Source organism: Erithacus rubecula (genome assembly GCF_903797595.1).
Source record: "Erithacus rubecula genome assembly, contig: SUPER_Z_unloc_2, whole genome shotgun sequence".
Lineage (NCBI taxonomy): Eukaryota > Metazoa > Chordata > Aves > Passeriformes > Muscicapidae > Erithacus > Erithacus rubecula.
The window spans coordinates 13,393,437-13,418,745 of record NW_027635860.1 but is presented as its reverse complement, the minus strand read 5'-3'; the positions used below and the strand labels follow the sequence as shown (position 1 = coordinate 13,418,745).

General features: G+C 41.5%; 2 protein-coding genes across 5 annotated transcripts in view; one reads left to right on the top strand and one right to left on the bottom strand.

Annotated features, from left to right (window-relative positions):
• The first annotated feature begins 1,167 nt into the window (after positions 1 to 1,167).
• On the top strand, positions 1,168 to 25,166 carry STARD4 (StAR related lipid transfer domain containing 4). Of its 3 annotated transcripts, none has more exons than XM_079331334.1 (6): positions 1,168 to 1,490; positions 3,287 to 3,336; positions 5,416 to 5,542; positions 6,663 to 6,777; positions 7,318 to 7,340; positions 24,979 to 25,166. In XM_079331334.1, the coding sequence occupies exons 1-6, from the start codon at positions 1,386 to 1,388 to the stop codon at positions 25,147 to 25,149; spliced, it is 591 nt and encodes a 196-aa protein (XP_079187460.1). In that variant the 5' UTR covers positions 1,168 to 1,385; the 3' UTR covers positions 25,150 to 25,166. The 3 variants fall into 3 exon arrangements, with proteins under 3 accessions (XP_079187460.1, XP_079187461.1, XP_079187459.1); XM_079331335.1 differs by lacking the exon at positions 24,979 to 25,166 and adding an exon at positions 23,044 to 23,196 and having other exon boundaries at positions 1,176 to 1,490; XM_079331333.1 differs by lacking the exon at positions 24,979 to 25,166 and having other exon boundaries at positions 1,186 to 1,490; positions 7,318 to 7,910.
• CAMK4 (calcium/calmodulin dependent protein kinase IV) overlaps positions 13,485 to 25,309 on the bottom strand; it is an 84,405-nt gene continuing 72,580 nt past the window's right edge. The window contains exon 10 of one of the 2 annotated variants that reach the window (XM_079331328.1): positions 13,485 to 16,966. In XM_079331328.1, the coding sequence (XP_079187454.1) occupies positions 16,883 to 16,966 (84 nt within the window). In that variant the 3' untranslated portion in view covers positions 13,485 to 16,882. Of the gene's footprint in view, positions 16,967 to 22,164; positions 22,842 to 25,309 lie in introns of those variants that run through there. The other variant, XM_079331327.1, reaches the window with a different exon arrangement.

The window sequence follows — 25,309 nt, the reverse complement described above, 5'->3', positions numbered from 1 at the left end:
GGGCAATCACCAACTATATGGAGTTCAACATGGGAAAGTGCTGGATTCTGCACCTGGGATGGGACAACCCTGGATGTATGGGGAGATTGGGGAATGAGAGGATGGAGAGCAGCACCATGGAAAGGGGCCTGGGGATCCTGGTCCCTGGCAAGCTGGACATCAGTGAACAACATTGCCAGCTGGGAAGGGGTCTGGTTTCTGCCCACTCTGCTCTGGGCTGTGGCAGCCTCACCTCAAGGCCTCGGCACAGTCTTGGTGACCACAATGTAGAAAAGATCTAAAGCTACTAAAGACTGTCCAAAGAAGGGACGCAGAGATGGTGAAGGGCCCTGAGGTGAAGCCGTGTGAGGAGTGGCTGAGGGCCCTTGGTCTGTTCAGTCTGGAGGAGACTGAGGGGAGACCCCAACGGAGTCTGAACTTCCTCTCTGGAAGGAGAGCAGGGGCAGGCACTGATCTCTTCTCTGCCCAGTGGCAGGAATGGCCTCAGGTTGTGGCAGGGGAGGTTTAGGCTGGGCATCAGCCAAAGGCTCTTTCCCAGTAGGTTATTTGGGCACTGGAACAGCTCCCCGGGGCAGCGCTCACAGCACCGGCCTCACAGAGTGCAATAAGCGTTTGGACAGCATGCCCAGGCACATCGTGTGACTCTCGAGGTGTCCTGTGCAGGGCCAGGAGCCGGGACTCGATGGCCCTGATGTGTCGCTTCCAATCCAGCTGATTCTGTGACTCTCTGCCAACAGTACACAGCGGCGCTGCCAGACAGGCGTGAGCAGAGCAGCTCTGGCGCCGTGCCGGCGAGGCGGAGCCGCGCTGTCCCGCAGCTGCCGGGGCCGGTGCGGCTCCCGCTCCCCGGCCCTCCCTCACGCCACCCGCACCGCTCCCAATCCGGGCCGAGGCTCCGCCCTGGCTCATGACGTCACGGCACCGGCATGCCGTGAGCTCGCGTGACGCTAGGGGGCGGGGCCTCCCCGGCCCCACGCCCAGCGGACCGCGCCGCCATTGGCTGCGCCGCCGGGGCGGTCGCGCTCTGATTGGCTGCCGGCATCGCGCGCTGTCGGACGGGCCGCGGGTGAGCGCGGAGCCGGGGCGGCGGCGCGGCCGGGAGGGGAGCGCGCCCGTCCCGCCTTCCGCGGGTCCCGGGACGGGCCTGGCGCTGGAGCGGCGGCTGCTGGCCCTCGGCCTGGGCTCCTGACCCTGGCCGGAGCCCGTGACAGCCGCGCGCTGCAACCCGAACCCGCCTGGGAGATGTGCGTGTGTGCGCGCAGCCGTGTTTTCCACATCCTCCGTTCGGGTTCGGAAGATCGACGCTGTTGTTGGCATCCCTGACTCCGTGCCTTGTTCTGCTGTGTGTCTGTGTGATTAGGCATCTTCGCGCAGGAGGGAAGCAAATGGATCCGCTGCCCAATCCCGCGCCCCTGGCCTCGAAGCTGCGGAACACGCTGGTTCGGTACCACAGCATCGGAGACGGCGAGTGGCGGGTGGCGAAGAAAACCGTGAGTGCTGCGGGCGGAGCTGTGGGTCACGGTGCGGCCGAGAGAGCCGCTGTCACACGGCTGAGGAGCACTTGGCCGGGCCCTGCGGGACTTGAGACCGACAGGCGCTGGGAAACCATCCCCCTTGAACGTCTTTAGATGGCAGGATGTGCTTCTCGTGTTGGCAGGCGTACCCTGTCATTCCTGCTGCCCACTTTCAGGGGAGTGTCTCACGGAAGAATCCTTCCTCTGTAGGCTTGACTGACAACAAAATGTGAAGTACCTAGCATTAATAGTATTGCAAGAGGCTCAGTGTACTTTCAACAGAGCAGACACAGCCTGCCAGTCTCTGGAATCCCTTGTCAATAAATAGTTCATCATGTTTCAGTTTCCAAATGTGTTCCTCTTAAGAAATGAGATAATTCTCAAGGCTTTAATTTTCAAGGCTTCCTCTCATACTGTTTCACTTGTCTGTTGTTCTAAGTTTCCTTCCATGAAAGGAAATACAGTTCCTGCTTTTTCCAAGCAGTTTGCTATCCTCTTTTGAGCTGCCTGGGTTTTTTGAGTTGTGCTTCAACAAGCTAAATAAGCTTTGCTTGTGCATCAGTTCTAGGTTGGATGAATACTTTTTAGTGCTGTCCTCCACAGAAAATAAAGTGTGGCAATATGGTAGCACTAGCGTGGTAAATATCTTTTTCCTTTTGTTACAGTGGTTTGAGTAGGGTTTCTATTTTTGCTTGCTTTCCATCATGAACAGATATTGATAAGATAGAGGCAAGTGATCCAAATGTAACTTGATTGTTTGCAAAATTAACAAATTCCGTGTCTGGAGAGGGAGGAACAGAGCATCCAAGCCTTTCACTCTTGCACTACACCTATACTACATCTGCTCTACTAAATGTTGTCTATTCTTGTATTAGTATTTATGTGTTATTATATTAAGTACCACCATATTTCTTTAAAAAGCTGCCCGCATTCAAATCCTCAGATTTTACCCTTCCTTCCAGCCTTTCCTTCCTCTCTCCTTTCCTTCCTCCCTCACTTCTGTCCATTTTGGTGTTGTGCCGTGTAAAGGACATTCAGAGCTTTACCTATCACAAGATGTGTTGTACCCCAAAATATCTTAAATTACTCTGGATGTGGTACTTAACAGTACTGTTCTTTAGGATATTTGGTCCTTTGTGCTTATATAATCATGATTCCAAATAATGGAATGGAACTCTTTTCAACACCAAATTCAGAGATTTTGGACAGAGGTTCCATTTCGTAGTTACGTAACAATCAGAAGATACTGGTTCCTCTATTGTCTCTAACTTTAAAATAGACTCCTGCTTGCAAAACTCCTCTAATCAGGCATCTAGGAGAGAAAGGTAATTGAACTTGTCTGTGCCTGCATCTCATGCACACTTCTGTAACTTGTGTTGCAGAAGTGCAAGAAGAAGTAGTGTCTTCCCATCTGAGTAGCATCCAGCTGTTGGTTTTCCAGTGGCCTTGCAATTGAAAGGCTTTCCCTGCTAATGTTGTTTCATTATTCTGTGTGTTTTCGCAGTAAACTGACTTGGCCTACCAAACTACTTCTGCACAGACTTCTAGCATTTGACTCTGAGAAAGCCGGTTTTCTGGATTTTTTTGAATAATAGAAAATTACAAGTAAAAGGTATCTGAAAATTCTGAAGTAAAATGTCCAGTGGTGCCCAGGTGAACCATGGCTAACAATAAACTTGGCTGCTTTTCTTCAAAATAATTGAAGCATTTTCTGGACTTCTTGTAATTGTATGCACATGACAATTAACATTGTGTCTTGTGTTTTCTTTCAGAAAGATGCAACTGTGTGGCGTAAACCATCAGAGGAATTCAGTGGATACCTGTAAGTTTGCTTGCACAGGACATACATTTTTAATGTGCCACAGAAGTGTTTTGTAGAATTTTGAAAATAAGATTGAATTCTACAGCCCTCAGCTACTTAGATCCTCCAGGGAGAAGCTAAATGGATTGATTACCTATTGTGGCTGTACAATTCCTTTCTAGCTTTTCAGTTTGGTACTTTAGCATTGCACGGTGTCTAGAACAGCAGTGAAATCTGGAACACACCACAGGACTCCCATTGACTAAAGTGCACAGCAGCAGCTGCCCAGAAATGATGGCCTATAAAGCTCAGAATCAAGCCTGGATTCAGTAGGTCTGAAAGGTCACTGGATGACAGCTCAGTCAGTCCTTGAACTCTTTCAAACTTCAAAACACCAAGTATGGGGTTGTGAGAGGGTTGTGTGATGTTGTTGGTGTGGCATGAGGGCCCTTCCTGGGTGAGTTTCTGTCACTGGGTTCTGTTGGTATCAATAGGTTTAGGTAAAGAAATAATTCCTAGAAAACAGCACTCTGAAGAAACAAAAAGTCCTGTGAAAAGGTAATGTTTAAAATTATCTCAAAGACTGATACACCCCATGGAATTTAGGCCCTGTTGCCCCTGCAAGAGCTGATGGCCCCAGACACACAGGATGTGCTGGCTTGGTGCAAATCCATGGGCCCACTGGCACCAGCAGGCTGTGTACTTGAGCCATAGCCAGGAGGGCAGTAACTGCTGTGTGCACATGAAGACCCCAGGGTTGTTCATGCACCTGGGGAGCTAAAGGACACTTTGAAGAACTTTTCAGACACCTGCATGGAAGCCACTGACATGTTCACATGGTCCTCCAGTTCCAAGTGTACAGCTGAGATGGGCTACATGCAGATGATGTCAAGTGAATATGGGTGAACTGCACAAGTGAGGAGGTGAATCTGTTGCTTGATTATTTGCTATCAATAAGAACATCTTAATGAATATAAAGTACTTTGAAAGTACTGATTTTGATGGATTCTTCCTCCTCAGGATTTGGAGGCCCAGTGACTCAAGAATGCAAAAGCTCTGGTGTCTACTAAAATATCTAATTACATGTGAATGTTCTATAAGGTCATATACCAGATTGTTTTATTTACTAATCATATGCTACTAAAGCATAATGTAGTTTCTCATTAGCTTGGTTTTACTCTTGTGTTATGATCTGTTCTAATCATAGAGGAGTAAAAAGAACTAACTCTCTGTGAATAAATCAGAATGAATCCAGAAACATTCACATGTTCCCCAAAACTTGATTAAAGCCAAACAAGGCTAGATGTTGATACTGAAAAAATTGATACATTTTATTTAATAATAAAAGAGGCAAAGAAAAAGGAAGGAAAAGAAAGAGAAAAAGGGATGTGTGTTTGGGAAGACAGAGAGTATGACAGAGGCAGGTTAAGTAGAAGCATATTACCCCTCAGTAGGTCCCAATGATGTTTCATTGCTCCCCTCAGTCTAGTTTTCTTGGTGGTAAGGATCCACCCATGAAATCCTGTAAAAGTGTTTTTCTCCCCCAGCCCAGACCTGAGTCACTTATCTCAAGTCATCAGTCCAGGAGGCCCATTTAGGGTGCTTCTGTGCAGCTTTTGTTATACAATTCTGCTATAATAGGCAAAATTCCTTCATAAAACTGTTTGAGCCATAAACCATAGCATTTCAGTCTCCAACATCCTGTTACTTTTGCTTTATGAAAAATGTTTTTCCCATTACATTAGTGATCTTCTTACTTTAGGTTTATTTACCTCTGGTGAACTCCCTTGCTATCTGAGCAATAGGAGTAAAATAACAAGTTGTTACAGTTGTTAGGGAAATAAAAAGGGTAGTTTTTATCTGAGGAAGGAATTTGTCATTTATAAAATATTAATTGTATAAAAAAGGACAAAATTTTCAGAATGAAATTTATTGCACAGAAAAATAGTAGATGCACCCATAGGTCTTTTCCTGTACTGTTTCTCTGATGCAATTGTCTGCTGACTGTACTTCCTGGTACCAAGGTGTTAATGTAAGTGTACTGTTGAAAATTAATGGAATATAAAGAATTTCTTACTAAATGTAAACACATTTTTCTAGCTACAAAGCTCAAGGAGTGGTGGAAGATGTTACTAACAGAATAGTGGATCATATTTGCCCTGGACCTTACAGGCTGGACTGGGACAGCCTAATGACTTCAATGGACATCATGGAAACATTTGATGAGGTGAAGACTTCTTTAGATTCTTGAGGGAAATGTGTATTGATGAATACATGAATTTAATATTCATGAATTTTAACTTTCACATAGAGCAGAGCAATTCCAACAGATATGAACCTTCTTCAGCTGCCTTTTTGCATGCATGAGCAGCAGTGTCCATACAGGCTCTGTGTGACCACAGATTAAGTACTCTGGCAGCACTGTCTTGTTCTGAAGCTTGAGGTTCATCTTTCCATTAATGCTAAAAATAATTCTCTTGGGAACCTGGGAGCTCTGGTAGCCTCTGATACAAATTCACATACAGAGGGCTGCAGTGTGAATCCTGTGTATGCCAAAGCCATTTCATACAGCTTGCTTTATCCTGTTCCACAACAAACAACAGTAGTAGTCCACACATATGGAAGCTGCAGCCTCCCCCTCTTCCTGAAGGACTGACATGGCTTTATGCTGGAACACAAAATAGTTCATACTGAGGGTCAGGACTTGATAAAAGAAAGGTAGGTTTGAAGCCAGTTATAAAACATCTGGTAGCCTTCCTTTGGTTAAAGCAGACATTCAGTATGAATTCAAAACCCTCATTTGGACACCTGGCTTGAACATGGATTGTCTTTTGCTCTGTCTCTGAAGGAAGATTTATAAGGTATTTTGTCTGTATAAAATTTATACAGATTCTATTATAAGAAAACCTGTTTTTAAGAATTGTTCGTATTCAGTTTTATTTTTCACTTAGTGGATTGAAAGTACTTGATAGAGTATCTTAGTACCAAGAGGTTCCTCTTGTAATTTGTTCATGGCCCTTTTAAATTTCCCAAATACTCCTTGGCAACATAAGAGGCACGTGGTTTTTGGTTCTCAGGCATGCTAGAGTTCTCTAGCTTTAGATCTTTAAACCTTTATGGTGCCAGATACTCTCTGCTCTCAGTTGAAGGCCACAAGTCCTTACAAGTTCCAGCTTATAAGTTGAGAATGGCACAGCCATTCAGACCTCACTGAATTTGCAGTGTAGTTGACAGATGCTGTGACCTTTGTGAAAAATGTTAGCTGCCTGTGAGCATTAAGTTTCCCTGTACTCATTATACTAAGATATATTTATTTTCTTGCCCTTTCAATTCTGTCACTTGACAAGAACTGCTGTGTGATGCGCTATACAACTGCTGGCCAGCTCTGGAACATCATAGCACCAAGGGAGTTTGTTGATTTCTCTTACACTACAAGCTATGAAGATGGGCTTCTAACATGTGGTAAGCCACCACCTGCCTTTGCTAAATTCTTATTTTGCAATAATTCAGATTTAGTAGCAGTAAACATTCAAAATCTAGTCTGAGATAGTCTTCAACAAATAAATTCAAGGTGTTGTAACAAATTTAAAGGTGCTTTAACATTTTACATTCTTAAACTAATGTGCAAGTTACTGGTTTACCCATGAACCATTCATTTGTGCCAGGTTTCACTTATGCCAGCTGAGAGGCAGGAGTGTTAGAAACAAGTTGAGTCCTCCAGCTCAGGTCTTAGAGCAAACTGGAGTGAGTAAAAACTTGCTTCCAGTAAATGAGAGGAATGTCCTCTTAACATTTGAATTTTTGCTTATCATTTTTGCTCTCCTGTCTGTCCTAGAATTTGGATGAACAGCAAATTCTTTGCATAAAAATACCCAAAAACTTCTAGTGTGTCTGTCACTACTACTAAATTCCCTAGCCAAAAGCTTATATATTTCAAATTTACTGCACATTATTTTTTATCTCTATCAAATTAATTTTTGTCTGTTTTATTTTCTTTGGTAGGTATAAGCCTGGACTATGGAGAGGTGAGACCAAACTTTGTCCGTGGATTCAATCACCCTTGCGGTTGGTTCTGTGTCCCTCTCAAGGACTCTCCTGGCCACAGTCTTTTGACAGGCTACATCCAGACTGAGCTGCGAGGGATGCTGCCTCAGTCTGCAGTAGACACTGCTATGTCCAGTACCCTGGCCAATTTCTACTCTGACCTCAAAAAGGCACTCAAAACATAGACAAGCAGTGACTTCAAAGCCCGCACAATCCTTGCAATCAGATTATGTTGTTTAGCTTAGCATAGGTTACCTGCTAAATTGAAGTAACACTCTTCCTGAATGACACCTGAACCTTTGTGTTGAGGATCCAAACAACTTTAGCAAGTGCTTTTTGATGTGATAATGACATACATTCCCAGTGCACAGTGCGAGATGCTTTTTGCTGCTCAGCACTCTGCAGCTTTTATGAGGAACAGCCTGAATCTCCAAACCCCCAGCTTCCTCAGTAGAAAGCACAAGATGTGTGGGGGGGGGGAACTTGAAAAATGCAGAGTGAGCTCAGCTCTCTGCAGCAAATTTGGGAGCCAGTTGCTCAGGTTGCTGTACAGGCAGCATCTCATTGAAGACATAATGTTGTATACATAAAAAAAAAATCTATATATATTTATATTTACTTAAATTTTAAAATTTTCTTTGAAGTTTTTTCAGCTGCATCTGTAATTTGTTTTCAAAATTTGATTTATCATATGGATATTACATAGCTAAGTTGTTAAATGATACTATTCATAAGAAAGCTAACTGTACTTGAGAGCAAAACTAAGTGTTCATTATTGGTATTTCTTTGATGTTGTAATTGTAATTTATTTACTGTTGTATATAATAGTCTCGGTGCAGAAAGAGATGCCCTTACAGCTGATCCAAAGTTTATTTAGATCATCAGGTGTCTTTCCATAGGCTTTTTTGGCAGGCTTTTAATCACACAGTTGTAAAAATAGCAAACCTAGAAAAAAATGGATCTTCAGTGGTGCCCTGTACTTCTAAGTTTTTTTAAATTTAAATTTGCATGTAATAGTGTGTTTTTGGGGTTTGTTTGATTGGGTTTTGGGAGGGTTTTCTTTCTGTGTATGTTTCTTTAACTGTAAACTCTGGAATTCCAAAAGCAAGAGAAAGAGCCACTCGTTTGCTTCAGAGATAGATGTTGCTGTAGCCACAGCAGCACAGACATGCCAGTGTTTCTGGTGCTGCACAGTGTCCTGTGGTACTGCCCCTAGATTGAGAGATTGATCTTTGCAATAAATGAACATCTTAAAACATGAGCAACTGAAGGCCAAAGCTCAAGCTGCAGAATTGCTCAGATCTACTGAAGGGTAGAGGGGCTTTTTTTAAGATGCAAATTTCAAGGATATGTTAACTTGTTGTTAGGTTTTGTATATTCTGCATTTCCCTTTAAACCCCTTTGTTAGTCCTCCTTTTTTTTTCTTCCTTCCTCATATCTGCCAAAGCTCATGAGGTGATCTTCTACCACCAAGGACACCAAGGAATTGCTGCCAGAATGCTCTCCTTTCTACTACTGGTGCAGAGGCAATTATGAAATCTCTGGCAGTGCTGCTCTGTGGGATGAATGATGACATGATTGTAGAGAAAGCTGTTTGAAGTGTGGCCTATTTTTCTTCCTAGTTACAGAGATTATATGTGCAGTGAATTTGCATATTCATGTCTTCTCTTTTTAGAGCTGCTGGGACTGACTAATGGAGGGGTTGCAGTACAGATGTATGCAGAGGAAAATATTGCCTTTGTGTGAAATGCCCAGTTTAAATCTGCACAGAGGCACTTCAGTGGCAGGGAAATGGGTCAGAAGGAGCACAAGACACTTACAGGAGGATGTTTGTACAACACCAGGCACTGCAGAAGTAATTTTTCCAAACACCCATTTTAAGGGCTCTGACACATATACAGTATGTATCCTTATTTAGTATTCAGTGAAATGGCTTTTTCTGCTTTCAGTAAAGACAAGTTGATGAAGCACAGAGCAGCAGAAGAAAGATCTTGATCTAAAGTAAGAAGATTGCTAGTATATTTTTTTATATTGATACTTCTAATAATAATTTCTGTTACACACCAGTACAGAACTAGAATAAAGAGGTCCAATTTCAAATGTATTTATTTGAAGCTGAAATTTATATTATTTTTATATAGCTATAGATGGAGAGGGAAGAACTATTAACCGAGTGCATCAGAACCAAGAAAGCCACAACGTTGGAGCCTCTTCTCCCACTGTTGCATTCTTCTCCTCAGTTAGTGGACAATCTAGGTGGAGCCAAGAGGGTTAAAACAGGAAAGCAGTGGCAAGGACAAAGTGTAGGAACCCATGTTTTGCTTATGCAGAAGAAATGGGAGAGATTGCCTAGTACAGATTTCTATCATTTAGGAATATAGTTACCCAGAAGTGACTTCTGAACAAATCACCCAATAATAGCAGAAATCTGGTTTTGCTAGAAAAACAGCATGTGTATAGACACATCAAAATTATTTTTATATGACTAATTTATTTTTTTTTTAACTTTTTAGAGTTTTGGGCAATATGACACTTTACTCTTTGGCACTTCAACAAGGTGCTTTGTATGTGTGTGGAATAGAGATAAGACAATTTTCATGTTTGGGTTCTGTTCCTCATCTAAAGCCTCCAGCATTAAACCTTGCCTGTAGCTGTGCAGAAGATGCAGAGATGGGATTGAGGTTAGTTTAGAGGCAGCAGAAATACTCTCCCACAACTGTCTGGGAGGTGTACTTCAGAGATATACTCTGTGTACAGGCCCTGATCTCAAATTTGATTAATTTATAAGTGTGAAACATGATGAATTTATAAAACACAGAGCATATAATTCCTCCAGTAATCATAAGTAAACAGAACAGTTTTGATGGTGTGAACCAGTGGTTCAACATAGGAAGTTTCCTGCTGTAAAAATAGCCCTAATTCTAGTGAAATCAGTCAAGTTGTGCCTGTGTATGGAAAGTCTAAGTCTGTTTTAACAGTGGCTTTCATTTACTGTGTTCAGCCTTTAAGCAATTGTATTTGTATTTTGAATGCAACTGCAGAAGAAATTAAAATAATGGATTCCCACAGGGTTGTGATGTAACTTCTTCAATCCTTGAACAGCTATACATAGCATTTTGGGGAGCTGTGTCTGATAATGTAGTTCATCTTCAGTGCATGCTGATCTCTAATGGCAGCAGTCTGTCTCCTTAAATTTGAAAGCAATAAAGCCTGCCTTCACTTAGAAATTTGATTTAGACTGAGGAAAATGCCCAGTTGAAATGTTTTGAAAGCTGCACAAGTAGGTTTTTTTCAAGGCTTGAGTTCTAAAAATGTATATACAGGAGTATATATGTTATGATGATCCCACGGTTGTTGTAGAAGAACTTTATTCTTTTGGCTTAGTGTTGTTTATCTTTTTGTTTAAGAAGTGATCTATTGACCATAAACATTAAGTTAATCTGAAACACACAAGCATATAGCATCTAGCAGAAGGCACATAAACGTGTATTAGGTGTATAAAACAAGCTGCAACATGTATATTGACTTGTATTTAATTAGCAGCTACAGAAACTAAGAAAATCCCTGTATCTTCTCTAGAGCCTTCCCTTGTTTCTCTTGCAATGCTGGTGTAAAGGCAGTAGAGTTCTGTAGTGTCTCACTTCAGTGGAAAGAGTTGCAGCCTTGTTCTGTTGCTGAGAAAACTGTCTCCTATGAGATGCAGCACACTCTTGTAGGGCAGGTATCATGTCACTTTCTGCAAAGTGTGACAAGGATAGATATAGAGGCCACTTGGGATCTTTGGAAAATCCATAAGGACATTAATTATTAAAATTGTTAAAAGAAAACATTGATGTTCAAACCCATTTCCTGGTGAAGGATAATAGAAAGATGGGAGAGATTTTAAACCTATGCTAAATATTAGATGTTCTCTAGAAAATAATATATCCTGAAGTCCTAAACCACACTTCGTAATGCATTCTGCCTTTTCCAGTCCTCTGGGCTGTGCTGATGACTCAGTTTTACAGTTCAAACAGGGACTGCTTTATGGAGTTAACCTTCCTTGGGATTGTGTCACTAGCAGGGAGAAAGCAGACACAGATGATAACATCATATGGCAGGAGATACTTGTGCATGTTTCATAGCTGACCCACATCTGGATAAAGGAGCCTCAAATGCCAGCACATCACCAGAACTGTCTTCTCCAGAGTTACTTTCATTAAAGCATTTCTTTCAGTGTGCTAAGACACTATGGCAACCTAGTAATTCTCAGTAGTTTTTCTTTGTTACAGGTAACCTAAGTGGAGCTCTTAGATCAGTTACTGCACAAAGTGTAACTAGAAGCTGGCATTGTTCAAGCCCTCTCTGGACCCGTTTGGCTCTGCCCTGGGATGCACAGGGGTAGAAGGCACTTCCTGAACTCAGTACCTGGGCTTGCTGACCTACCTGCCAGCACAGACCTCTCTTTGAGGCAGTTTATAACCCCAGAGAGGAAATTATTATGCCAAGATTCCCTGACTATCTGAATGTGTCAGTCTGAGTGCTGCCTGCAATTTGGGTTCCAACTGGGGAGCCTTGCTGCTGAGGCATTTGTGTTACTAATTCCAGCTCCAGGGTGCACTGGGGAGGCAGGACAATGCTCTGCTGCGTACATTTGAGCAGCAGCAAACACGAGTTGGGTCAGCCCATGTTATTTGTCCATATGCCTAACAAGATTTCAAGCTCCTCACAGTTTGAAGGGGGAAGGAAAGGAACCACAGCATGCCTGTTCACAGGAACATAAGCCATGTCTCCACAAATCACCATCTCTTCTGCATACAGGGTTAAAGATGCAGCCTGTATGTGCACAGCCATGCCTGAAGAATTTCATGGTCTCCCTATCTCAATCAGCCAAATAAAAAAAAAAAATTTGTATATGCTCAACATGGGCAAAAATCTTACTGTTCTGCTGTGTGCCTCCCAGCCCACACCATGGGAGTAGAGCTTCAGTGGAAACAAAATTAAGGGAACCTGATGCCCTCCATAAGTACCAAAGAAGTAAGGAAGAGGGAAGAGACCCTTCATGCACGTTTTTGTTTTCCTAATGTCAAATGAAAGTATAGAGAATTCACCATGGATGTAAAAACATGGAATCATTTCCCAAAACCACCTGCAGTGTTGGATATTTGAGACATAAAACTGCTCGGTTATGTGTAATGTTGAAGGAAACAAGTGCTTGAACTGCTGAGAAGGACATCATAACTAAAAAAGCCCAGGGATTTTTACAGAAGAAGACTGCGCCAGGCATCAACAGAAATACAGAAATCTGATAGTTATGAGGCAGGATCATTATATTGACTCCCCAGCTATCCTAACTCATTAAAAGTTCCTCTGACTTGCTAGGTCTTTCTTATTTCCCGTTTCTTTGTTTGTCTCAAGATCACTATAGCGCCAGTGTGTTGTGCTGTACCACGAGCTCCAACTCAGCTGTTTGATCCTCTGCCTTTAAGAGGTCAGCTCCAGGGGGAGCTCAAAGCCAGCTTGATACTAGCCCTCTTCTTTCCTTTGGCTCTTCCACTGCCCTTTTTCATTCTCTTATGGAGGAGTGACCAAGATGATTTCCTAAATGTATGCCTTGCATTTGCTTGGGAAAAGATTCAGCAACATCCATGGAAGCGCCAAATTAGACTTTCTTTTTTTTTTTTCTTTTTTTTTTTTTTCTTTTTTCCTGGAGTACTGTTGCCATGCAAAAAGTCTCATAGAGTTTATAATTTATTTCTTACATTGCTCCAGGATGGAGAGCTTTTGTAAAATCATCTCCCACAAAACTATATGAAGGGACTTTGCATTCAAGCAGTTTGCAAGACTAAAGAGTTGTAGGTGGCAAGAATAACAAGATGCATCAGTACTAGGCAAGAGGGAACACTCCTGAGGGCTGAGGGTGATAGATATGGAAACAGAGCAGAGAAATAAAAAGTCATTTCAGTATGTCTTGCAATGTTCTCCATTCAGGTATCATATGCAGTTTTTGACAACATAGCTTAAGACAAAGACTAGTCAACAAAAGGCAGAAAGAGCAACAAAAAGAGTGTAAGACCTCTAGGGTAAAGGTTTGGTTTGTGTTGCTGCGAGGGAAGGATGCTGAATGAAGGACCACATTAATAACCTTTGGATTAGGTTGCAAAAAAATAAATCGTTGTGAAATGGTTGCAGAAAACAAGTCATTGTGATAGACAAACTGTTAAGTGCAACAAAAATATTCAGGACTTTGTAAAATACTTCCCAGTTAAAAGAGAGGCAGAACTAGAGTGCACAAGGAGGTGGTAATTTCTTAATTGCTAGAAGTAATTGACAAAAAGGGACACAAGCATTTCACATAACCCACCCTGGGGCACAGGGGAAGCCTGGACAGCCCCCAGCTCTGTACTCCACCACTTTAGTTTGTGATTCAGCTGCTAACTTTTGAGGAAGAGGAGCACAGGAAAAGCTCTGCCAAGCTCTTTATGATGATGACTATTGCTCCTTGCTCTACACTGAGCATTAGCTGTCAGCAAATAATAGATGTAACCCTTTCTAGATTTACTAGTTTATTTAGTATCAGATCAGTCATGCACGCCACTTACTAAAAACAGACATTCCAGCATTATTTTCTCATGGCTTTTCAGCGTTCCCATACAAGCATACAAGGAGGTACACTGGTCCCACATAGAATACATGGAATTAACAAAATGGTCATTTTTTTTTCTGGTTCAAATTTCTCTCTGGTTCACTTGCACAATATTAGGAAAGTTATTACACAAACAGGCTTAATCAGAAGCAAAAGGGTACAGTTAAACAATCAGACTATAAACTGCTATTTAGTTGCTTACATCTTTGCTAGTAGAAGAAAATAGTCTTGACAGTACAGGATTTCTTACACATTAAGCAGTAAAATAAGGAGTCAGGAACACAGGCCATGGAGTTAATTTGAGAAAGTCTGCTGTATAGATTTACAACATTCTTAATTGTTATTAGTTAGAGTCCAGCTTCCACTGCTCTGAGGTCAATGAGCTTCTGTAACAGGCTTATAAAATACCTTGTGTTAGTCAAAGGCACCATTTTTCTGTTTGTCTTGGAAACATCAGCACATACCCATACCTTCCAGCATACAGTATTCTTGAATTAACAAAAGCACAAAATTCCCTCCTTATGGTCCTCCTCCAGACCAAGGCCAAGCCAGATGGGCACCCTTCGTGTTCCATGTTTCTTCAGGTTAAAGTTTTAAGCAGACGAGCTCCTTACTGTGGGTGTGGAGCAGCCAGGCTGCCTCTGTCCTGGTCTTGCAAGGATGTGGTGGTATAGCTCCTGGGGAGTAACAAACATCTTCCCACAGGCCAGACAGTCTCAATGACTCTTCCCTACTCCTGCTCCCTGACAAGCTGGACCAGCTGCCACTGCTGTTTTGCAAGAACATCCTGCTCATGGTGGCCTTGGCAGGGCTGGGTTAACAGTTGGACTGCACGATCTTTCCCAGCCAATCTCTTCCAAGAGTCTTTCCCATCCTAAATGGTTCTGTGGTTCTGTGACTAGGATTCCTCCATCTCTCACCCTCCACCTCTCTATCTTTCCTTCTCCCTGAGCAATTAACCATTTCAGAGGTAATTTTCTCATGAGCATAGGCTTCTCAACACTGTGTGTTCCAAAAAAATAAGGCCAAAAAACAACCGACCCCAACACAATGTCCCCTTATGCAACATTAAGTAAAAGTTCTGCTATTTAATAAGGAGTGTTAGCATGACATCTCATGAGGATGTGGTGTGAACAAGGAAGTGGTTCTTGTGCTAAACAGCACAAAGAAACAGTTTGGGCTAGCTCTCAGCATCCAATAGGTGTAAATTTCCTTGCTTCTAATTACTTTCAGTAAAAAGTATCTTAGTTTGTAATTTTTGTCTCCCTGCAACCAAGGTGGTAATGATTTGAGCAGAGCAAATCACTATCACTACACTGAAGGTAGTACACAGATGATGACACCAGCCTTGGATGCTCTGCAGGGTCCTTGTCATTCCCAAGGAAAATGCTTCTCAGGGAGGACACTGCTGCAGCAGGGCTTAGGACATATTTCAAAGATGTTTTGTCTAAATATACATACAGTCCATTTGCTTAGTTTAATGAAATGCTTCTGGACAAACTTCAGTTTTCTGTAAAAGACTACTTCAGGCCCCTTAGCAGGAGGGAGAGACATGGGGGACATATTGATAATACCAACAATACAGGTTTGATGTCTTACTAATGGAGAGCAGGGTCAGTGGTGATGTTCTTCCATCTCGAGGAGACTGTCACTGGATAGAGATGTTTGCATGACTTCCATAAACACGGCTGGTGGGGATTCAGGAAAATAACAGAAATCAAGGAACTTGAAACTTTGAAATGTGCCTTTAGAGGCACTTTTCACTTCATACTTTGTTGACACAAAGCTAAAAATGTGCTCTTTTTGGTGTGTTTTGTAGCAGAATTCTCTGGTGTGTTTGTTATGGTTGGTTATTGTGCAGTGTTATTTGGAGGTTTGTGTAGTTCTGCTCGTTCAAGCAAGTTTCACATTTTTAAGTAATATCATCATGCTTTGGGGTCTGAGGGCTGATAGGATAGTGCAGACCCCTATGCACAGTTCTGTGGATGAAAAAATATGACTCAGTGGCTCCCAGAGCTGTCCCATACTGTCTCTGGAACAGATCACATGCCATTTGCAGCTCTAAATCAAACCCAATGGTTTACCCTCAGCTTTCAAGTGACCAGAATAGCTGCTTCAAGTCATTCAACATAATAATTTCCATTAGAAGAATCACCCCAGGTCCACCCAAGACAGGGATCAAAATTACAGTCTTTTTTCTGTTGGTGGACTTTCCCTGTGTGTACTTATGCAGATACAATGACTGGCTCCAGAGTTTTGTATTACAAGGCAGATCATTATTTAGAGTTCCAGACCACAAATGGGACCAGGTGTTCCAAACTGACTTTGCAGCTTCTTGTGCCAATCCCGTGAAATGGCAATGCTGCATCAAACATGATTCTAAGTATATCAATTCATATTATGTAAACAATATTAAGAAGGTCACTGGTCATAGAACACGTGATTTTCAGAGTTTTTAATCCTGACTTGTCTCTTTGGATTGACTTAAACAATGTCTTCCACAGAAGGAAAAAAGTGCTGTTGACAAAGGACTGGCATGGGGTTGTTCTTGTGCCTCTTTGCTCTGTACCCCTCATCCTGTGCCTACAGCAGCCCAGCTGCCTTCATTTTCTTTTGGGAAAATAACACAAGAAGCTCAATTGTTTTCTGTGTCTTCCTGGCATTTGTTGCACAACACAGAGCTATATTATTTTCACAGAGCCAGGGGTAGGCTCTTAAGAAGGGAATCTGAAGGTGCCAGGAGCTAGCATGAATCTGGGAAATGGAAAGTAGAAAATACCTCTTGCTGGGTACTAACTGGCAGTGACAAATCACACCAGGGGTGTCTCAGAGAGATACATGTATACTTGACTAATGAAACCCAGATTCTTCTGGGAGCCAAAGGCAACCGCAGATTTGTCAGGGAAGAAAAGCTGAAACTTGCCAGGTGTCAGAAGGCTCTTTACCCACTGACTGGCAGCTGACAGCTGTTCCTGGGTACCCCTGGGCCAGGAAAAAAGCCCATGAAACATAAAGGGAAAGAATAACAATAATCCGTTTAGCCATTGATGTTAACACTTGTTCTTGAAGCCAGAGTTTCAAATATCCCCTTCTTTTAAGCTTTGCTTTTTATGTATCTTCCTATAGGAGGAACTCTATGGTACCTCACAGGCGCAAGCACGTGCTGCCAATACCTTGGCCAATAAACATCTTCCTAACACACAAATAAAAGGCCAGTCTGTTCTCAGGCACACATGCTGTGGATGAAGCATCACTGGGCAGGGCTCTGTGCAGTTTGGGGCACCTCCAACTCATCATGAAATGCTGTGCTTGTGTTGTCATTCCTCTTTGACCCCTGTACTGAGCACATGAAAGGAAGACACTGAAATAATCTTCTTCCCATCTGTGTCTTGGAAGGAGCCAGAGCTGGGCAAAACTCTGTACCACTGTATTTGATATCTATACCTTGATACATATTACTAAATTTCATCCAGTAATGTCAATATTAATCAGACTGTTAATCATTAAAGTTTCAGACCCAGCTGAATTATACTACCAAGGAAGAAAAAAATGGCTTAAAAGGTTGCTGCAACTTTCCATACAGACCTAGCTCTCAGAGATTGTTCAGCAGTCCCTGCTTCATATTTGATAAATTTATATTTTTATGTGTTCATGTACAAATTCAGATTTTAATTTATAATTTCTCTGCAAAATTCAGAATTGGACCACTTCAAGTGACTTCCTGCTTCTGTGCTATGCCTATTCCCACAATATTTGAATGCTTTCCAGTAATAACTAAGAACATGACTGCATTCATGTTCTCTTTTCCATGAACTCCATTCATGTTCTGGAGGGGTAGATGATGATGTAAGTATTGGCTGATTTTTTTGTTATATGCATGTATATCATTCTATCCTTTTATTAGTTAGAGGATTCACACTCCTAGGGATGTTCTTCATTGCCCCTCCAGCAACGTTCTGAATTACTCTGGCCAGAAATTTACCTCCCAGATATAAACAATCTGCAGTCTTGCCAGTAAGAGTTTATGTATCTTCTGGAACTAAAGTCATAAAATCACGAAATCGCAGAATGGGTAAGGCTGGAAGTCACCATCAGCATGGACATCTGGTCCCACCTCTCTGTTCAAGTCAGGTTTCCTAGAGCACATTCCACAGGATTATGTCCAGGTTCTAGAATATCTGCAGTGAGGGAGACTCCACAGCCTCTCTGGGCTGCGTGTCCCTGTGTGTGAACACCTGCACAGTAAAGAATTTCTTCCTCATGTTCAGGGGGAGCATCCTGAACATCAATTTCTGCCTTTTGTCCGATTGCTCAGCACCACGAAGCAGAGCCTGGTCCATCCTCTTTGCACCCTCCTTTCAGGTATTTCCATACATTAATGAGGTCCCCTCTCAGTTATCCTTTCATAAGACTGAATGGGCCAAGCTCCCTCAGCCTTTCCTCATAAGAGAGCTGCTCCTGTCCTATCATCATCTTTGTAACCCTCTGCAAGCCTTGCTTTAGAGGTCTGTGTATAGACTAGGCAAATATTTCACTCCTATTTTTTGTCTTTGCCTTCCTTATTTTCCTATTATTCTGCAATGCAGTTGATGATCTCTGTTCAACAAAATTCTGCAGGGGGTTATCAGGGAATTCTATATAAATTTCTATACAAAAGAACAAACTCTATTTATGTTCCAACTGGATTCACTCTCATAGGGAGTAAAGGATATTCTTTGAGCTGTTATTTTTTTATAAAGTAACATTATAAATGTCCTGCCTCTTTGTTACCTTTGTTATCTTCGGGACTTGTGTGTATTCTTGCCACTGATCTCTAGGTCTAACTGTGCATCCTTCTTGGTCAGCCTCTGGTATTTTTTTGTTATATGAATGCCATGCCTCCATAAGCTATGCACTCAAACCTCAGCAGCAACAAGAGCCACATAGAGATGAGCTCTTCTCTAAGGAGAAACAGCCTCGGCACAAACCTGGGGTCAAGGCATTGCGCTGGTCTCGTGTCTGTCATTCTGTAAGCAGGCAAAGTGCAGGACACTGTGCAAGGATCTGCAGGGACCCTCCACCCCACACTTTCATATGCTGCTCTTAAATCCCCAGGGACAACCCAGCACGTGTGCAGGGGCTGAGGGACATTTATCGAGAAACAAGGGTTTATTTTCCAGAGTCCTGCTACATTTGCTGCTGGTCAGTATTGCTTTCCTTCTGCTGAGCTGGACACTAACAACTCCCAGTATAATTTTCCCTTTCCCCACTGTTGGGCAGCAGAAAATGTGGTGTAGTCGTCTCTTCTCTCGTGGCTGCCAGCTGTTCTGTGCTCCACTTGCAGTGTCGGTTGTAGGAGAAGGTGATTCATTTGGTAAATCTGGAGGTCCAGCTGCCAGTTAGCCACAGACTCCTGCAGCCTGGGCCTCCCTGATGGTCTGAGACACTTCAAAAAACTTTCTGGCTAATGCTTTTGTCCTGCTCTGCTACCACACAGCTTTTCAGAGTATTTTGCTCTATTCACCAAGGCTGGGCAGTTTTTTGTAACTCCATGTGTCCAACAGCCTGCTCATTTGTGGGGACAGGGACCTTAGTACCCTTCTTCTGAAGAACCTGCTATATCAAAAACTTTTGCCTTGATGGTATTCTGTATTCACAAGTCTGATTATGGTGTGTCTGCCTCTTTACAGCATGTTTGCACACTGTAAAGTACAAACTTCAGCCAACAAACCAGCGCCAGGCTCTCACAGTACAATATACTGTGTCACCCACAAAATTACAAGCAAAAGTCTTGGAAATTACAGGAAATCTGTTCTCTTTTGGAGGAAATCTCTCTGAACCTGGGAAAAACTCTGCTGTGGTGCAAAGGCAGGACTTCCTTAGCCATTTAACAGTCATCTGATCATGAACTTAGCTCTAAAATCTAAAATATCTAAAACAATCGGCTAGTGCTGCAGTCTGCTTTTAAACGAAAAGTTTTGCTAAGTTCAAAAACTTCAAAAAAACTGGAAGGTTTCCCCTTCTGTACTTGAAGAACTTTGTTAATATGTTAAATATTCTTAAAGAAAAAAAAAAAAAAAAGAAAAAAGAAAAGCTTAGGATTTCAATAGAAAAGAGCACAAGTAACTTTCTACTTAGCTTATAACACAGATTTGGAAACATCTGGTCCATCTCCAGTAGTTTTTGAGTGTGTTCACTTTTTTCAGCCACAGTAAGACACTGATGGTGGACATCCCAGTCTGCATTACAGCAGATGCCACCAGGATGTGATTTTTTCAGACAAAACCAATGCAGGTAACACTCCTGTCTTCCAGTGCATGCATACGTCCAAGTGCTGCCATACATCAAATATATCATCCAGGCACTTTACTGAGTCACCTACTGGCAATCACAGACTCACACAGACATCCTGATTGCTTAGTGTTGAGTGTGATAAAAGAAAACAAACAAACAAAAAAAAACCCCAAACAACTGAGGCCCCAGAGCCTTTGTACACAAAACTGTGTTGTCTCTTAAGATCATGCTGCCACAGAGATCTCCTGTTGGGTGGCATCAGCTCATAGTTATGATATGCTGTGGTATATTTTAGCAAAAAACTACCATGGGGAATCAGCTGGGATGGCTTTTCAGCTCAACAAACTGTACCTCAGATAAAGGAAGTTATGCTCGAACTCTCACAGATGTGCAGTTACTGTGCAGCCAACTCCCCTTCTGCAGGTTTGAAGCAATTATCCCAAATGAAGGTGAAATGTTACAGAAATCCAGCCATCAAACTTCCCTACTGACTGAACTTGGATTACTTCACCACAGTGTAAGAGGGTGGAATACAGCAACTGAGAATTGCAGTGATCTCAAAGGAAGTAAGACAGAGAGTAAAAAGTGAGACAGGTAGATGTACTTATGAGTTTCTCAAAAATTATTAATCTTATTTCCAAGAGAAAAATCTGTAGAAGCGTCATGTTGGCTTGCATACAGCTGCTAGGCCCCTATCAGACCTCAAAGTGTCCCTTGAAAACTGAATGGATGCATGTACTTTAAATTTCAACCCTTCTTAGTTAGCAAAACATTTATACAAGTTCAAAGAGTTTGAAGAAATGGATACAAAAATCTCAAGCATAATAGATTCATTAGCATGCATTTTCACCCAGTAAAGACAGGATCTTTAATCCTCATTTATATATTAATTTAGAGCACATTTTATTTATTAAATCTACCATACAAATAACATTGTATTTATTACCCTTTAATTTCATCAGGAAATGTAGTTATTGAATGTTTTATTAAAGTCTTGTTTTTTTCAGTAGCTGCTGCATTTTTTCAAGGCAAGTTGTGCAAGGCCTAACAACAACAACATAAAAACAATTAAAGCTAAAGAGGAATAATGACTGTGTTATGATGTTAGGTAACTATCAGTATTAAAAATTTTAACAAGCACAAACGACATTGTTGTACATCAGGTTCTTTTTGCCATTTTTGTAATATATCAGTACAATAGTCACATGCTGTCAAGTAGATAACAAGTGTAAGTGGTCATACACGCTGATGCAGATTAGCTTTTCAGTTCCTATCAACCACATTCAACAAAAATATCAAGACAGCTGAAGAGCCTGACCCTACTTTTACAAGCTGATTGATGCACACACCTGCTAACTCAAGACACAGCTCTGGGTGGATGCAAGATCGGTGCTGGTGGACCACTTTACAGGAAGGGTCCTTTGTTAGGAAAATGTGGGCTAATTACAGGTGGAAACTGCTCACTCATGAGGTTAAAATATCCAGGAACCAACTAGATTATACTGCTTGCTCCCAGACCTTGCATAAAAGTGTTTCCCCAAAGCAAAATTGCTAAGCTGTGGAATAGCTTCCTTCAAACATTTACAACTTATTTAAATGCAGATTATTCCCTTAGGGCCTATAAAATGTCTTCTAGCTGCAGATTAGAATTTTAATGAATAAATATAATGGCATGCCAAAAATTTGCATGTACTCTAATCCTTGTTTAGTCTATAGTTTTGTTTCACTAAAACTTTACTGTGGAATGAAATGACAGAAATCTGAGTAATTTTTGTTGCTATTAAAATAATGTATATAAACAGGAAAAGTCAGAATAAGGCATTCTCAATGCAAGCTTGAACAATGTACATTTTCATGCCCAGTAGAACTACCATTTCAATTTCTTTTCATAAGTAGTGGAATGTTGGTTTTTGTTGTTTTTGTGGTTTTTTTTTGTCGTTGTTGCTTTTTTTTTTTGGTGGTTTTTTTTTTTTTTGCATGTAAATCCCCAAATACTTTTTCAATTTTACAGATAAAAAACATTATTTCATACATCAGTTTTAAAAGCACTAGTTCGGTATTTCCTTCCATGAAATGACTATGAGCCTGGAAGGAAACAGTTCAAAGAAACTCACAACATAGATAAGACACCTACTTCCATAAAACCAAACAAAACAGCATTTTGTTTCAAATGCCACCTAGGAACACTAGATAGATGAAGTATACACATTATGGTAGATAGTTAATAATCCCCATGTTTTCACCTGCCGGTATCACTGCAAATTACACTGTTTCCATGACATGCCTAATGGAACAGTTTGCTATTTTCATAAGCAGTCACATGCACTGAAGGTAGGGTCGCCAGGGGCCCGCGGCACGCCGAAGCAGAGCCCGAGGGGCCGAGCTCACGGATGTGTCTGGTGGATGGAAGGAGGAGGCTGCTGTGCGAGGCGCCGGCCGGCGCAGCCTAGGGCAGCTCCGGGGGCGCCGCCGCCGCCTCCCCCGCGGGCTCCTCGGCGGGCTGGGCGCCCTGCCCGGGCCGCTGCCCGTCGTGGGCGCTGTGGCTGCCCAGGCGCGTGGAGGCCACCACGGCTTTCACTGCGGCCTGGGGAGAGAGCACCGAGCAGACATTCCTTAGGGAATTCCTGGGAACGCCGCCTCTGGGTACCAGCCTGGGCCTGGGTGCCTGTAGGAGGCCGCCTGGAATACTGGACCGAGGTTCAAAACGGCTGCTTTTGGGTGGCGTGAACACAGGCACACCTGATTTGTTTATTTTAAAATAATTTTTTATTATTATTATTTTTTAGAAATTATCTCAGGTGTCCCGTGTTGAAGTTGGATGGCAGAAAAGAAAGTCATCATCTTCTGCCATAATAATAACAACAGTACTATCAGTGATTATTCCATGAAAATTTCATGAAAGAACACAATATTTATCGCTATTGCACTGCTGCGTATTCCAAGAGCACTGCTGTATGTGTAAGTATATATACAACATTGTATATACACCAAGTATCTATATTAAAAATGCACACTGGGAGTAGGCTTTTGTATCACCTGAAATATCACAAAATTATAAGACAGCTATGTTAGCCCTTGCCTTGAAGAGTTTTATTGCCTGTAAAAAGCCAGACATACAGAGGTGAGAAAAATAAATGCTTATTTCTGTGTGTGACAACTCAAGCTATTTTTGTCTAGGCAGCTTTTGCTTAGGCATCAAAGAATGGGTCTGCAGGAAGAGATTAAGAACATATCAGGTTCTGTGGATTCTTTGGAGAGGTAATCACACACACACACACACACACACACATACATGAAAGAAACAAACAAAAAACTTCCACGAAGAAATGAAAAGGAAAAAAAGATGTTCATGAAAAACAGATAATATAAACACTCTCAATAAAAAAGAATCAGCTACAACAGATTATGGAGAAATACTATAAGGTATAAACCAAAGAAAGTGGCAAGAATTTTGAGAGACTAGACCTCTTAAAGGAAAAAATACAGACATCCACATTGGTGGCGAGAGGACTTTGGAAAACTGATTACAGAGTAAGCCACTCAATGATACTGTAACGTCTGAAGGCACTTTCAATGTAATTTACTCACACAAGCAGTGTTGTATGTTCACAAACAAATTCAACACGGCCTACAAGAAGCCAAATCCTGACTGACACCTTTAGAGTTACGCTTTAAAATTTGTCTTTACGTAGTAAAGCCTGGTAATGGATTTCATGTTGGGAAAGAGCAGATAATCACCTCTGATTCTTACTAAAAAACAACAGGTAAAATGTGTACTCACTACTTTGATGTCTGCTTTGGTTTTATTTTTCTTGACCAGGAACTTATTGTCTAAAAATTTATTGTTTCTTTTATATATTTGTGGAAAATTATTAACTTCACAAGAACTGTCAATCCTCTTAAGAATTGGAGATTTGCTAATTTAATCTTAAACAGAGAAGCACTGAAATAAACTTATAAAAAGCAATAGTTTGTAATCACAAAAGAATAAATTGATTGCTCTAAGGATCTAAATAAAATGAGCTTCAAAAATATCTCTGGTGTAAAAATATAAAGAAAAACAAAATCAAAACATCAACATTAATTATATCTACAATCTCTGAGAATGTTGTAAATGACAAAACAAATTTCTTTGCCCTGTAGAAATTCTCTGCTACAGTTCTCTACTAAAAAAACAGTAGCAAAGCCAAAGTTAAGACTCAGTTTTCTGTGAATTGGTTTTTCTATGGAATTTACTAAAGCTCTCAGTTAAGTTGCTTTTTACTCCTATTCCCCAGGGCTACAAGGGCAGCTTCACTGTAGCTGATGCTAACAATTTCTGTGCTGAAGTATCCCTGGAATTATCTCCTCAGCAGCTGAAAATCTTTAAAATGTGAAAAACAGATTTGGGGAGAAGAAAGTTTCCTGATACTATGTCAGTCAGATGCCCAGTTGCCTGCTATTTGCACCTAAAGATATTTCCCTGCTTTTTCCCATGGTAGATATGCAGACTGAATGGTAAAGGAGAATCCTGGGGACATTTTATAGACCTACACATCTGAAATGCTGACTCTAGTTCACACAGAAGGATGGTGAAGCCTCCTGCTTTGTATTGATAGGTACAGGTAACTCAGGGTGGGTTAGGGATCAAAAATGCTTTAATAGACTAATTTTCTTCTAGATTTATGGATGCTCATTAAGAAATTACTCAGGATGTCGTTCTTTCTGTTTCGTATTCTAAGGATGCACCAGCAGTACAGGACAGATGGATGAACAGAAACAAGAAAGGAAGAAAGAAAGAAAAGATGGAAAGTAAGGACTTTGTGAAAGCCGTGTACAAGCTCAGCAGTCCTATCTGTGTAGATAAAGTTTTAAATAAACTTCATACATTTTTGTTTGGCTTCAGTCATTGACTGAATCAGCTTCAAACTTCTTAAATCTTCATCAGATATCTTAAATAGAAAGCTTTCATAACACCATGGAATATTTTCAAAAATATTGCAAGGGTTCTGCAAGGCTACTATTAATTGCACGCTTTCATAGCCAAAACAGAGATTAGGAGCAGAGACTTGC

Coding starts and splice junctions, on each gene's coding strand:
- STARD4 (XM_079331333.1), top strand. CDS start 1,386: ATGGATCCGCTGCCCAATCCCGCGCCCCTGGCCTCGAAGCTGCGGAAC. Junction 1,491..3,286: donor GGCGGGTGGCGAAGAAAACC/GTGAGTGCTGCG, acceptor GTTTTCTTTCAG/AAAGATGCAACTGTGTGGCG. Junction 5,543..6,662: donor TCATGGAAACATTTGATGAG/GTGAAGACTTCT, acceptor TCACTTGACAAG/AACTGCTGTGTGATGCGCTA.